At 41.1% G+C, this 15,442-nt stretch overlaps 1 protein-coding gene and 1 pseudogene across 4 annotated transcripts in view; both read left to right on the plus strand.

Annotated features, from left to right (window-relative positions):
• Positions 1 to 5,798, plus strand: part of ZFYVE26 (zinc finger FYVE-type containing 26) — an 80,996-nt gene extending 75,198 nt beyond the window's left edge. For all 4 annotated transcript variants that reach the window (XM_027843773.1, XM_027843775.1, XM_027843776.1 and 1 more), the window contains 2 exons: positions 1,104 to 1,148; positions 3,590 to 5,798. In XM_027843773.1, coding sequence (XP_027699574.1) covers positions 1,104 to 1,148; positions 3,590 to 3,793 — 249 coding nt within the window. In that variant the 3' untranslated portion in view covers positions 3,794 to 5,798. The remainder of the gene's footprint in view (positions 1 to 1,103; positions 1,149 to 3,589) is intronic.
• Positions 4,861 to 7,934, plus strand: LOC114029341 (annotated as a pseudogene).
• Positions 7,935 to 15,442: the final 7,508 nt, after the last annotated feature.

Here is a 15,442-nt window from a genome sequence, read left to right on the forward strand (position 1 = left end):
GTGTGTGTGTGTGTGTGTGTGTGTGTGTGTGTGTGTGTGTGTGTGTGAGTGAGAGAGATAAATCCAGAGAGGCGGGGCAGCTACGTGGCGCAGTGGATAGAGCACTGGTCCTGGAGTCAGGAGGACCTGAGTTCAAATCCGGCCTCAGACACATAACACTTACTAGCTGTGTGACCCTGGACAAGTCACTTAACCCTATCGCCTAACCGAAAAAAAAAAAAAAATTCCAGAGAGGCAACATAAGGTAGTCAGAAGGACCTGGGCTCAGGGGCTACCTCTTACCCATTCCTGCTCTGTGGTTCTGAGCAAGTCTCAATATTCTAGGCAGCTCAGGTAAAGTACAGATGAATTGTCAATCTGCATCAGTGGAGAGAGTTACCATATGAGAGAACTCCTCACACTGATGAAATTTTAGATCTGGACTAAATTATTTTAAAAATCTAATCATGCATCACAGCAAGAGCCCAAAATGTCTGGGTGGACCAGGCCTTTTCTGGTCCAGAGAAGAGTAAATTAAACTATTTCACTGCCTCTTGTGTCCTGGGGTCCCAGAAGTGCACACGTGGTGTTTTGATTTTGTCCTTGGCAGCTGATTGACCTTCCACAAGGCAAGACATCAGGACAGTATCCTCTCTTAAGCACTGGGACCATGCTCTAGTGAAGAAATAGGGCCTTCTTTGAGCCTTAAATTAGGAATTCTGTAAAGTGATTCTATTTAGTAGTCTTTGGGGCATGGTGTTAATCTTTAAGTTAGTCAAGGCCCGCCATTCTTTTTTTTTTTTTTTTAAACTTCATTGACAAACATTGTTTAAAGGATTTTTCCTATAATGATTTTCCTGTTGAGGTAAAAAAATTACTTTTTCCATTCATAAAGACTAAGCACAGTTTTCTTAGGAACCATTCCTTCTTCCTGTATCTCCAAAGTTGCCCAATTTTGGTGTTACCAATTGATTCCCTTTTAGCTACCCTTTATAATTGAATCTGAGTTAGGAAAGAGCTAAGGAGGCATTCCCAATCGTCGCTTCAGAATTGCTTAGCTAAGAAGGAAACAGACTCTCTTCCTCCATCCTCTCTTATGATATCTTTATTTTCCTCCTTCACAGGAGTTGGATGGCCTAATCCAGGCAATACACAGTGATGACAACAAGGTGAGCAGATACTCCCTGACTCCCCAAATCCCTCTAGATGGAATCATCTTTAAACCTGAGTTTTCTGAATTTCTGGCCTAGGCTGATTAGAAGCATGTTTTAGGCTTAATGTTGTCTTCTTTACCCCTGGTCATAGCATGACAGGATCATTGACTCAGAGCTGGGAAGGACCTTAGCTGCCCGGTCCAACCCTATCTTCTACATTTGAAGAAACTGATACTCAAAGTGAGGTTCGTAGATTTGCCCAAGGTCACCCAAGTAGTACACAGCAGACACAGGATTTAAACCCAGGTCGGTCCTCTGATTCCAGATGATCTTATAGTTAGTTCTCTTCCACCCCTACGGTATGTATCTGCTTGTCACCCTCTTGTTTAGCTCTATTAGCTAAGTAGTACTGGGATTAGTAATAGGGAGTGGGGAGGGAGAACACTTCACTATATGAGACTGCCTTATTCCACCTCATCCCCGAGACAAATATACGTGGGACTCTCTAAGCCATTCCTAATCTTGTTTTTTGTTTTGAGACCTATTTCAGTCACTCAGTTAACTAATTGAATCTGATTCCAAAAAGCTTCCTGTGTCTCCTTACTCATAATCAAGAGGTACCTTCTTGGATACTAAAGAAAACTCCCTACCTACATGCATTCCTCAACACATTCTGGTTACTCGTCATTCCCTAAAGCAAATTTCTTCCCCTAAGGGCATTGGGGAAGAGTATGGAATAGTCAGAAATTAGTGGATTTTTTCTCCTTGCCTTGGTCAGGTGGAGTTCAGTGTCTAGGTAGCAGAGAACTCTTGTTACATTATAATGAGGCTTTCCTCAGAGTCCTCCCTGGCCATTATGGAAGTGAGCCAGGTTTTATCCTGCCTTGGCCCCATGCAACACAACCATCTTGTCTTGGTTTATCTGTGGTTCCCTTGTGAGCAAAATTGATGTTCAAAGAGCTGTCTCTTGATCTCACAAACTGTGATCAGGATGATATTACAGGTAATTTATAGAATATTTTCCTGTCAAAGAATGCTCAATATTCCCTCATTTATTCCCTTAACATCCTGGTAAAATAAAGAAAAGAGGTATTCTAACTTATTTTCCTAAGTTGAGGAGGTAGGGTTGTATAGAGGTGGAGGAGGTTGCCATGTACATGGCAAATGATTTTCCCACAGTCTGGAGTGGCCCATGGCAAAGCCAAAACCAAAACTGTGCTGTGGTGACTATTTTGTCTGGTAGACTTGACCCTCATATCCCAATTCTGTTTGGTATTACCCAGGCTCTTGATAGGTCCAGTGAGGACAGCACTCATAGTTCTTGATCATTGTTCTTCCCTCAAGCCTAAGAATATAATTTCCTCATGAAAAGGGGCAATGTGATCATTAGCATATGTTGAATACTCAGGTAGCGATGACCCTAGGCATCAGGAAATGAGACTTTGGAGAAAAGTGCCCCTTTTCTCTAGGGAATTTTATTTGTATTGCTTTTAATATATGTTTAAAGTATTTTGACATTAACAGATAGTAATGATGTGATTCTAGAAGACCGTTCATGGGTTGAATCATTAGCATTCCAAAGGAAGTGAGCAGATCTAGTAACCTAATAATTCTTGAGGTCAGGACTCATCAATCATTTCTATTTTATAAATCAGCTGAAAGTTAGAGGCATTTTTCAGACAAGAAATTGGTGGATGGGGCAAAAGGGAGCACACGGGCTTTTGACATTGCCAAAAAGAGAAAGGTCTCCTTTTGATTATAAGAAGAAGTTACCGTGCTACAGAGAAGCTCTGGGTAAAGATGTTGCCTCCTATGGAAGCTGCACGGTCACTGGAGAGGCTAATCTCAGAGCTAGAAATGCAGTCCTGTCAGCCTGATCAGTGCAAGGCGAGGGAGCTGGGTCATTGCCAGCCAGGGGGGCGGAGGCAAAGGAAAGGGACCAGACTCTGGGTGATTTATAAACTGTGTTAGCCAAACTATTCTGTAACTGTGTTTTTAGATGGGATTAAAAACTTGGAACTCATTCTTTCCTATCTCCTTAGTTTCTTGGAAAAAACTCCTTTTGAAAATCTCAGACTTTTTTTTTTTAAGGAAGATTCAATAACCCAAAGTAGGTTTTTTCCCCATAAGTCAGACAGTATGAAGAGAGGGGAACATTGTGCCCTGGTGGCCAGGCCTCAAGGTCTAGGAAGTAACCCCTAAGCAAGTAAGGCTGGTAAGAATGCAGGCTAAGGGGAGGGATTGTGCCAATGACCATCCAAAGTCCGGTCTGAGGCAGTCTTGTGGCGCTAGTCTAGAGACACATAAATAGAAAGGATTGGGGCAGTTTTGGACATCAGAGCCTCTTCCTGTTTGCAGGTTCTTTTGATTTAAAAAACAATAAACCAAACTCCCCACTGACCCCCTGATCTTACTAACGGACTCCATTTTCTCCCGCCTGCACACGTGACTCCAAGGTTCTGGCCTATCTGATGTGCAGCAAGCTACGTTCTGCATACCTTATAGCAGTGAAGCAAGAGCACTCCCGGGCCACAGACCTCGTCCGGCAGGTGCAGCAGGCAGCCCAGAGCAGCGGCGACGAAGTGGTCCAGGATATCTGTGCCCAGTGGCTTCTCACCTCTCGTACCAGGTGTCCACATGGCTTCAGTTCTAGGAAGTGACTGCTGGGCAGGGCAGCCCCGAGAAATACAGCTGAAAGAAACAGTAGCCATGCTTTGTACATTTTTCCAAAGCATGGCTCTTACATGTCCCTGTCCCCAGTTTTAAATGAGTGGAGTTGAAAGCCCACTCGCCCTCTTCGCAAAGGACAGGTCTCTTCACACAAGTGCCATGTATTTGTGGGTGTGGGTGTCCTGATGGCCACTTCTTTCTACCTCACATTGTGAGAGTGTGTGTGTGTGTGTGTGTGTGTGTGTGCGCACGCGCGCGCGCGGCCAGGCTTTTTTGAACAAACTAAACTCTCTTCCAGTGAGAAGAGGCACTTTGATTTTGCCTTTTTGCCAATCTTGAAACTCCTTGTGTGGTTTAGTTCTTAACCCAGTACATTCTGTTTATACACAGTCCTGTTGGTGCAGAAATGTTTTTGTATTGTCTCAGCTGGAATGATTTTACAAAGGATTACAAAGCACTGCAAGAAAGTTTACTTTGCTTCCCTTCCAGTCCTTCTATGAGATTCACAGACTTTATTTTGAGGATCATGTTTATTGCAAAATAAAATTGATTTTTTTTCCCCATAGGATGCTCTTCTGTCATGAGCACAAGTTGTTAACATGAAGCTTTGGAAGTTCATGGAGTAGGAAAAGGTTCTCATGGTCCTTGGATCCAGGAATTGTGGCAATGAATGTCAGTATCCAGACATGCCACTCCCTTGCCTGACAGTTCATGATGTGGGCAGAAAGTACATATCACTGCTAGGCCAGCATACTAGAAAGGAAACAAATCCTTTTTACTAGATGTAATGCTACATCTGAAAGTACAGTACTGCCTTTCACCAATCAGGGATTACCAGGTCTGAAGGAACAAGGAATTCACAGGCCTTTGTGAGTTCTACAAATTAGAACACCTTTTCAGCAAGGATGATTAGGTAAGAGGGCACCATTCCCCTCTTAGGATAGAAGAAGAAAAACAATGGCCTGAGATTGGACATCTGCTTTGACCAAATAGAGCAACATTTCATTGCTGGTGCCAGAAAATGCAGTTTTGCACCTTCAGGTAGGGTTGGCGAGCCATGTGGACTGGTATCTCCCTTTCACCCCTTTCCCAGCATCTCTTCAAGGCCAAGGTATGGGGTACCCTGACCATTAGGAAGGTTGCCTGTTTCTTCCCTATGTTGTAACAGTGAAAATAGTCAAGGGCTTGTAAACAAAGTATTTATTTCTTCTTGAACCTGTGGGGGGAAAGTCAGAAGAAGGAGGAAGAAAAGGGAAAAGAGAGAGAAAAATACCTTAGTACCAAGCTGTTGCTCTTTTTTTTTTTAATGTTTTCCCTAAGATTAAAAAAAATTAGACTCCAAATTAAAACATGGCTCCGGTAAATAGAGCCTGTGGTAAATGGCCTGTCAGTCAAGACCATCCATCCTCCAACTCCTAGAAAGGCTTCTTGCCAACTGGAACTTAATCTGGTCATGTCATTTAGTGGAAAGGTGAGTGCAGGTGATGCTCCATACTCATGTGGATGTGGTGCTCAGAGGATCCGTGTGTTTTCCTTCTGAACCACCTTTTAGAAATTAAACTAACAACTGCTTTAGTTGTCTTTCAGACATTGCTTCCATGCAGTTAGAGGTCCAGAGGAATGTTTGCCCTCCTTTTGGGGAAGGTTTTAAAGAGTCTGAGCGATTTTTTCTTCCTTTTGTCAAAGAATGAACTCCTTCCATGGGGCCAATGGCACATCCCTCTAGAGATTTTTCTATCCCCTTCAAATTCTTTCCTCTTTGCACTGAACCATATGCACTTTACACTAATGAGTTACAGATTTTACTTCCCAGTCCCGGGTTTTAAACTCACACTGTCCCCCCTCTCATGACTAATTAAACCAGATGGTGGTGGCCCAGTATGCGAAAGGGCTAAGGATTTTTGAGCATGATACTGGGCTCTCTAGTGAGAAAGCACATTTTCATGTGTTGTGTTTTTACAAACTAATCACAATAAAGTGTCTACCCTATGAGCTCTTCTGCCTCTAATGTGTCTTTCTGCTCTCTTGTTCTTTCTACTTCCCATATTTCCCCCTTGTGATGTGTGCATGGAGGAGAAGGTCAAGTGACCTCTGGCTCTTGGATCATTGTTAAATAATTCTTATCATAGAATGTTAGATCCAAAAGGAAAATTAGAAATCACTTCCTCCAACCTCAGCAGGTGAGAAAACAAGTCCAAAGTCACTGAGCTAGTAGTCACTGATGGCCAAGGCTAGAACTCAAGCCTCTTGACCTCTATGCCAAAATTCTTTCCACTGTACCATTGTGCCTGCCATGACTGATAGCGTTTCCATTATGACTGCACCCAGGTGATATGCTGGCTCCATACTGCCACCCTTAGCTGCCACCCACAAGCCAGGCCCAAAACTCAGGTGGCCCAAGGGGAGCTTCTGCAGTTGGCTGGGTGCAAGCCTCCTGAAGGTTGGATTCTGGATTTGTTTCCAGCCTTCAGGATTTCAATAAAAAGCATATAGAGGCTGAAGCATAACTTACAAATCTTGAGAGATTAGCTTAAGTTCTTCGATAACAAGCTTCAAAACTGCAAAGATGGTGAACAAAGAAAGAAACACTCATCACAAATGACTGTAGAATCAATTCAACACTGCATTGTGTTGTTACAGATGGCTAAAGACTAGAGTAATGAAGAAAAGCATGCATATGGAATGATAGGTACTATTAACCCTGTAGGTTCAGTACATCAGTAGACCTAGTCCCTTGGAACCAGTAATCCACTCACTGCCTTCTCAGACTGTCTCGTCTTCAGAACCTGCTTGGTTATGTAGAAGCAAAGATTAGTTCTATGATACTAATAAATTCCAACAAAGCAGCACCTCTCTAAAGCACTTAAGAGATTCCTCTAGGTCTGCCTTAGTCCTGACACAACAGTTCAGGGAGTAGTTTTAAATGCCCTAATACCACAGATTCCCTTATTTCTTCCACATCTAATGGAAAGAATGACTTCTTTGACTCCCATGATGACTAAGATGGTAATGGAAAGGCTGTTTCTGTCAAAAAGCAAAAGAGCATCATTGTGCATCTCTTACGTGAAGTTAGGCTAGGAACAGATCTTAGCAAGTTAGCTCTCCCAATGTTTATTCTTCAAGGAAGATTGTTTTTGGAAATACATACTGACTTTTTTCACCCATCTGGATTTGTTTGTGAGCATCAGTGATCAGAAAAATCTAAAGGACCAAATAGTGCAGGTCATATAATGGTGCCTTTATGCCATCTATGTAGGAAGGATAGGAACCGTTTCTAAAAAGATTTACAATTCCATTTTGAGTGAGATCTTTCAGAGCCATTGTATACTGCCTATGGAAAATGAAGAGAATGCAGAGCCAATGTCAGAAGGTTGTGTGCTTTGGGCTTCCAAAAACTGCAATGTTTGTAGCAGAACAGGTTTCCCATCACCCATTTCAGCCTTTTATGTCAAGTTGCTTTAGCAAGAGGATCTAGTTCAATATGTATATGGAAGTCCAAATTATTGGGGATCTCCATTGGTATACCTGATATAGTCTAAGTTGTGTCTCATCTAGTTTGTGATGAGCCTTATGTTCTCAACTTTCCCAATGGTTATAGGTCTATTCTCTTGTGCCTTCAGTGAAGCTGGGAGGAGAATGCAATATTAATAGCTGTCAAGACCAGGTTTAGCACAAACGTTCTCCACAAAAAAAAACCTTTCTATAGGGGCATGAAGTACCAGGTAGATCACAGCTGAAATTTTCCCTCCAAATTATAAGAAATCTCTCGCTCAATTGAAGGGGACTGGGATATCCGTGTCACGTACACAAAAAATGCAACAGGAAAGAATACAGTCTTTACAGATAGGAAGAAGGTAACTATAATCAAGAAAGTAAGAAAGCAAGTAGAACAGAATGAGTACAAGTCATGCTACTTCTGGAATATACCATTCCATATTCCATTCACTTAACAATTTAAAAATCAAAGATATCGATGCAGCAACAACATCAAACAAAAGAAAACAGACTAAAAGACAGAAGAGTTGATACTCAAGAAAGGAAGGAGGAAATCCAGTGGGAAACCAGATTATTCTATGAAGATGGCGAGTTTGGGGTCTGTGATGAACTAACTTGATGCCAGCAAACATTAAGCTTCGAAGGAGCAAGTGGTATTTGTCCCAAAAGCCTGGGGGTGGGGGGTGCCACAATGATACCAGTGCAGTTAAACAAAAAAAGACTCTCAGGGGGAGTCCTCCCTTCTCTTTGCTATGGTTCCTATCTCAAGCATACTGGACTTACTGATGTGGATGAAAAATTAAAACAGGAAGAGTTTCCTTGTCCCTCTTTTGTGTCAGTCACTAGATCTTGACTTTTGTCCCAAGAATACATTCAGGATTTGAAACATTTCTGAATACTGGGCTCAAGCTCTCTGTGTGGTGCACACAAACTCTGGTTCCACTGCTCAGGTTCAGAATATCTATCTCATGTACTCTTGGGTTCTGTATATAAATAAACACACATATATTACATACACATATACAAATATATATAATGGAAATCTTCACTTATCCTTAACATCTGTAGAGATTTCTTCGACTGGATGCACAATTTATTAGAAAATCATTTAGCAAACTATAAAATCAAGTGTTTTAGCATTTTATCTAGCTCAAAATAACTTATATTCTTTTTATATTGATTTATAGCTAACCCCTGCTTATACTTTTAATTCCACTACAGGTGGCATATTAAGATTTCATTAAATAATTTTTCAAACTTTAAAAAAAAAAAAAGACTAAGCCTAGGTGTCCTGTGTTCTCAAAATTTTCAGTGAAGGGCTACCACCAATAAAATATCTTTTCCTTGCTTTATCTTTTGAAGATCCTTTAAAGAATTGCAAATGAAATATTTTTTAAAGAACACCGTGTGCATGTGTATGTGTGTGTGTGTGTGTGTGTGTGTGTGTGTGTGTGTGTATTTGGTCAGTGTTTCCTTCAAAATAGTGTTGGCCAACAATTTAGGTATGGCTCTTAAAAAACAAAATTAAGGTCATAATTTAAACTTAACAGAAATATTCTTTATCTCCTTATAGTTTTAAAGTTTGTTGCACAGTACTCAATCCAGAAACACTAGGCACAATGCTGCTGCTGTCTTTATACACACACACACACACAATACAGAGTAGCTCTGTTTTTCTGTTTCTCTGTTTCTCTCCCTCTCCCTCTCTCTCTCTCTCTCTCTCTCTCTCTCTCTCTCTCTCTCTCTCTCTCTCTTTGTTTCTTCTTTCTCATGGTTCCTCCCATTAGTTCTAATTCTTTACAACGTGACTAATGTGAAAATATGTTTAATATAAATGTATATGTAGAGCCTATGTCAGATTGAATGCCATCTTGGGGTGGATGGAGGGTGAGGGGGGAGAAAATTAGGAACTTAAAATATTATGGAAGTGAATGTTGAAAACTAAAAACAAATTAATTAATGTTATAATTACCATAACTGCTTAGTAAGATGATAGGATTTTGAGCTAGAAGAAATCTTAGAACCCATTTTCTCTAATCCTCACAGTTTAGAGATGCAGATTGGTTTGTCCATAGTCTCACAGTAAATTCTCTGACTCCTATTCCACTATACCATAAAAACAGACCTTGAAAAATAATTCACATAGAGCCATTGCTAATTAAAATCCATCAGAGGCTGATCCAACCATTCTGGAAGGTGGTTTAAAATTTTGCTAAGAAAGTGACTAAAATGTCTATACCCTTTGACCCGGAAATCCCACTGCTAAATGCCCATATAGCTGCATATATATGTCCATATAAATGCCCATATAGCTGCATATATGTCCATCTAACCCATATATAGCAAAATAACCATAGTAGCATTTTTTTTTGGTAGTGACAAAGAACTGGAAACGAAATAGATGCTCTTTGATTGGAAAATGACTAAACAAATTTTGGTCCATGAATGTAACAGAATAACATGGCACCATATGAAATAGGAAGAATTCAGAGCAGCGGATAACAAAATGAAGTAAGCAGAAACTAGAAAACAGTACATACAAGTGCCACAACAATGTAAATGGAAAGAACACCAAAAGAAAGTGAAACCGCTGTATGATTAAACTTGGTCCCAAAGACAGGATGAGAGAATTCACCTCCCTCCCTTCTTTGCAGGGGAGGAAGACTATGAATGTAGAATGATGCACATCCTGTTAAACTCAGCTGATGTGTTGGTTAGTCTGGCTGTTGCTTCTCCCTATGGTCTTTAAAAAAAACATATTGGGAAATGAAGGCAATGAAAAAACAAAAGCTATCCATTTTTAAAAATCCATCAGAGGGGTGGAAGACAGAGGCACAAAAGATGAATCTAGGTCAGACATCTTGTGATGCTTAGAAACCTGAGAAACTCAGAGGTAACTTAAGATCTCGTTTGGACGTCTATCACACTCCTCACAGCACTGGTTCCAAACCATTTCTTTCCTCAAGTCCCTTCCATCATTCCTCCCTCTAAGCAAAGGTCTCATCTCACACTTCACAGAAAAGCCTGAGGCTATGTGCTGCAAACCCTCTTTTCCCCAATTCTAAACTTGCACATGATTTCACCCTCCAGGCTCTCCGCCTTTGCTCAGTCCCTGAGAAAGAAGATGCCCCTTTTGCCAGTGCCAGCTCCACTCCTTACATCCTTAATTCCATCCCAGGAGGCTCCTCCGTTCCTGAATGCTCACTCCTCACTGGCTCTCCAGTTCACCTCAGTCAAGAAATCCTCAATTTCCTTGGCTACTGTCAAAGTCATATTCCTAAAGCAAAACTTTAACCTTGACCCTCTCCTCAAAAAGCTCCCATGGGTGCCTGTGGCCTTAGGATAAAAGAGCAAATGCCTCTGGTGTTTAAAGCCCTTCATGATCTGCCTTCAGGCTACCATTCAGGATTAATTATATAATTACATGATAAATTACACATTACTCCTTTCCCTCACTCTATGATCAACTAAACTCATCTACTGGCTATTCCTGGTACATGATGTTCTATCACCCTTCTTCATGCCTTTGTAACAGGCTGTCCGTCCATGGACATTGGAATTCCCTAAACTTCCTTTGAAACTCTGCTTAAATGCCACCTGCCTACATATGGCCTTTCCTGATTATCCCTGCTGGGACCTCCCCCCACGTACACACACACTTCTTAGGGTTTACTTTGCATATATTTTGTATTTAGTCCCCCAAATGAAGGTAACCTCCTTAAGAATAGGGACTATTTTGTCTTTACCTTTTTAACCACAGTGATCAGCACATAGTAGGCCTTTGATTACTTGCTTGTTGTCCCCTATTAATGAGTGTACTTCAGAAATCTTTCCTAAAATCCTGGCCCCTCATCTCTGTCTCTGCCAAGAAAACTCCAAATGGGGTCACAAAGTGTCAGACACAACTGAAACAACTGAACAACAGTGAAATAGGAAGCTAGGAGGTGGAAATGAGGAGAGAGAACATTCCAAGCATGGAGGACAGACAGAGAAAATGTCTAGAGTCACCAGAATAGAGACTCAAGCCAATGGCATTAGAGAAAAATACTCCCAACCCTTCCGGAGAAGGAGATGTAGCCTTGTTCAAGGGCTGAGGTGTCAAACATTTCCGAGCGCAGCCAGAACCAGATTAAAATGTAATTGGGAAAATTTAACAAAATAAGTAAAAATACAATATAACGTAGATAATACTACATTTTAAAACTAAATCAATATGCCATCGGCAGGGATCCTTATATACAGATTAATGGCCCCCATTTCTATTTGAGTTAGACACCACTGTTCCAGAGGACCTAACTCATCAGAGTGAGTGTGAGTTCAGCTAAGGATGCTCCAGTCTTTATAAAGGCTATGCAAAGTAGTTGCTTCAATGAGATAGGATATCATTCTCAACAAGTAGTTCAAGAATACATAGTGACCACAATTTCCCACAGTTGTTCCTATTGCCCTAAAAAAGTGAACCTACAGGAGACCTTAATATACTCCTCAAGAGACCTTTTCTTATCAAATGATCACAACCCAAGGGGTGAACCTATGCCTTAGATTATCCACATGGGGGCAACTGGGACAGCTATGTCCTCTTTGTCATCTAACCCTGCCATAATCTAATTCAACCCATCTTTAGAGAAACCCAGACACAAACTCTAAGTTTTACTTCTCAAAACTCTGAGGTTGGGACAAGGCAAACAGAGAAACTGTCAGCCTCCAGGATTGGATCCTGTGTGTGGGGTCTGTGTGAATCTGAAATCACAGTCACAGGTTACACATCCTTCATACAGCTGCCATAGTTGGGTGATGAAGTGGATTAGAGTATGGGGCCTTGAGTCAGTAAGATTTGAATTCAAATTCAGCCTCTGATACTTATTAGCTATGTGTCTTTGGGCAAGTCCCTTAAAAAAAAAACAAACCTTTATTTGCCTCAGTTTCCTCAACTGTAAAATGGGGATAATAATAGTAACTACCTCCCAAGATTGTTGTGAGAATCGATGAAGTAATATTTATAGAGCATTGAACATAATGAATGCCACATAGTAGGTACTATATTAATGCTTTTGTTGTTATTTCATTTTTCAGTGGTGTCCAAGTCTTTGAGACCCCATTTGTGGTTTTCTTGACAAAGATACTGGAGTGGTTTGCCATTTCCTCCTCCAGTTTATTTTACAGATGAGGAAACTGAGGCAAAGAGGGTTAAGTGACTTGCCCAGGGTCACCCAGCTAGTAAGTGTCTGAGGCCAGATTTGAACTCAGAAAGATTAGTCTTCTTGACTCCAAGCCTGGGGCTCTATCCACTGTGCTACCTAGCTGCCCCCAATATGAATGCTAGCTTATTGTTGTTGTTGTTGTTGTTGCTGTCTTCTGCACTAATGTAGGGGCCTCTCTCTCACTGAAAAACATTCAGTGGCCTCTTATTGCCTCAAGGATAAAATACAAACCTCTGACAATTAAGCCTGTCTACAATCTCACTATGTCCTACCTTCCTGGACTTATAATAGCTAGCATTTATATAGAACCTTAAGGTTTGCAAAATGCATTACAAATGTGTCAGTTTTTCCTCACAGCAACCTTGTGAAGTAGATGTTATTATTCCCATTTTATAGATAAGAAAACTGAGGCTGGGAGCATTAATTGATTTGCCCAAGGTCACACAGTTTCTCAGGCAGGATTTGAACTCAAGTCTTCCTGACCTCCCAGATCCAACACTCTATGTACTGTGTCATCTCAGGGTCCCTATTATTTTCCTTTACATCCAGTCAAACAGGACTGCTAAGCTACTGATGCTTTCTTGCTGACCCTATGCATTTATATAGTCTCCTCCACATGCCTGGAATGCATTCATTCCTCATCTCCACGCTTCGAAAGCCTTCCTTTTTCTTTCAAGATTCTACTAAGATTGGCATGTTTGGCTATATATTAGTGTCTCCATGAAGCACTATTGTGATTCCAACACAATGTCCCACCAACTGAAAGTCTTCTCTCCTCCCTCAAATCTTCTTCTTCTTCTTCTTCTTCTTCTTCTTTTTTTTGCTAGGCAGTGGGGTTAAGTGACTTGCCCAGGGTCACACAGCTAGTAAGTGTTATGTGTCAGATGCCACATTTGAACTCAGGTCCTCCTAAATCCAGGGCTGGTGCTCTATCCACTGTACCACCTAGCTGACCCCCCAATGTTCTTAAAGCACTTTGTGTGAATCTCCCCTTTGCTTCTAGCACACTCTATTTTGCATTATATTTTTGTGTGTAATTCTCACACTCTGCTGTAGTTCCTTAACCCCCATATTACTTTTTTTAAAATCTTGTACGTATTTTATATGTGCTTATTTATAATTATATACGTATATGTTTATGTATAATTTATGTACATGTTGTCTCCCCTCATAGAAAGTAAGCAATTTGAGATCAGGTACTATTATTGTACTTATGTCTTTGTAACTCTGATGCTTATCACAGAGTCTGGCCCACAGTTGGCACTTAATAAATGCTTACTGATGGATTGATGCCATATCCCTGCTAATAGATTATGCAGTCTGAACTTCGTCAAAGGGTAGATAATTCCAAGCACCTGGTGCCATAGAGACATCCCCCTCCAAGATAGGACTAAGAAACAGTGTGTGCCCACTAAGCTATGTGCCCACCAAGACAATCTATGGCTAGACAATAACTCACACACAGTGCCTTGTACTTAATAAGCATTTATTAAAATATTGACCTAGTTAAGGAATATGTCCTTTGTATATTAATTTGCTAGATGGCACAGTGGATAGAGCATTGTTCCTAGAGTCAGGAAGACCTGAATTCAAATTTTGCCTCTGTTACTTACTGTGTGACTCTGGGCAAGTCACTTAATGTCTGCCTGCCTCCGTTTCCTCAAATGTGAAAAACTGGGGTTTTTTTTATAGGTAGGATCATAATAGCACCTACCTCCCAGGACTGTTGTGAGGATCAAATGAGATAATATTTGTAAAGCGCTTAGCACAGTGCCTGACATATGGTAGGCATTTAATAAATGCTTTTCTCCCTCCCCCTTACCTTCCCTTTTGTGATTCTGCATTTTTCCCCCTTCAGTTTTGTTTTTCCTTCAGTTTTCTAAGGAAAGTTTCTTTGGGAAAATTCCCACCTTGTCTTTGTGGAACTTAAGGGAAAAGGATATTTTATCCTCAGTTCTGAATAGTTAGAGACAACAGCATCTCCCATGAGGGCAGACATGGTTGTATGGAACAGATAGAGAAGGAAAAGATGAGGGGTAGGAGAACCAAGGAAGAGCTATGATTGTTGTTTCCTTGCCATCTGGGTATTTTTCTCTCAGCTCCTAATAGCTGTTGGTGGTGTTTGGAGACCTGCCTATGGCACTTGGAGATAGACTAAGAAACAGTATCTGAATTCATTTTCATGGAAGGGGTCTTGATGTCCAAGGTATCCATGGAATTGTGTCCAGGCTGGAGTCAAGATAATGTGGCTTCCTTCTAGTACTTGGCTAAGAGGTTAGACACTAGTGCCATTTGGCTATTCTAAAGGTCTAGCAGGGCACCAATTTGGAAATTTGTGGTGTCTAGGTTCTCAGATCTGATCTGCCTGGCATGATTCAGTTGGTCACCCCTTTATGGGGCTGTAGCATCTCCTTTCTTCCTACCTCTTGTCTAAAGAAGCTGGGAGGTAAGGATCTGATCAAGCTTGAGCTTGAGCCATGATGAAAGTTTAGATAATCTAGATCAGGGAAGTATCTGTGTTTGACTGTCCTACAGCTGTTCTACTAGTATCTGGAGAAGAAAGATCAACAGACTGGGCCATGACTCAGGGCATCAAGATTTGCTGAGTACTTTGAGCAAGTCTCTTCCGGAAATACTACCTTGAGCTGAAGGCTGGCACTCTGTCCTGTGGGAAGATGACCTCTGCTCCCCCGCCCAAGCAACACTGACTAAATAGGTTGTGCCTCAAGCCTTCCCACAAGTCTGTGGCAATGATAGCTTATGATTCAAGTTGGGTCTTTTCCAGAAGAAAACTAGGGAAAGGATGGGCAGTGTGGGGTTCAGTATAATATGGAAATTGTGAATATTGACAACTTTGTTTTTCTAGAAGGTGGAGCTGTATGATGACAGAATTGAGCATCCTATCTTATCTCTGGTAGATTTAGGATTAATCCTTCTGTGTGA

This window comes from Vombatus ursinus, unplaced genomic scaffold, assembly GCF_900497805.2.
Source record: "Vombatus ursinus unplaced genomic scaffold, bare-nosed wombat genome assembly UNPS02014926.1, whole genome shotgun sequence".
Classification (NCBI taxonomy): domain Eukaryota; kingdom Metazoa; phylum Chordata; class Mammalia; order Diprotodontia; family Vombatidae; genus Vombatus; species Vombatus ursinus.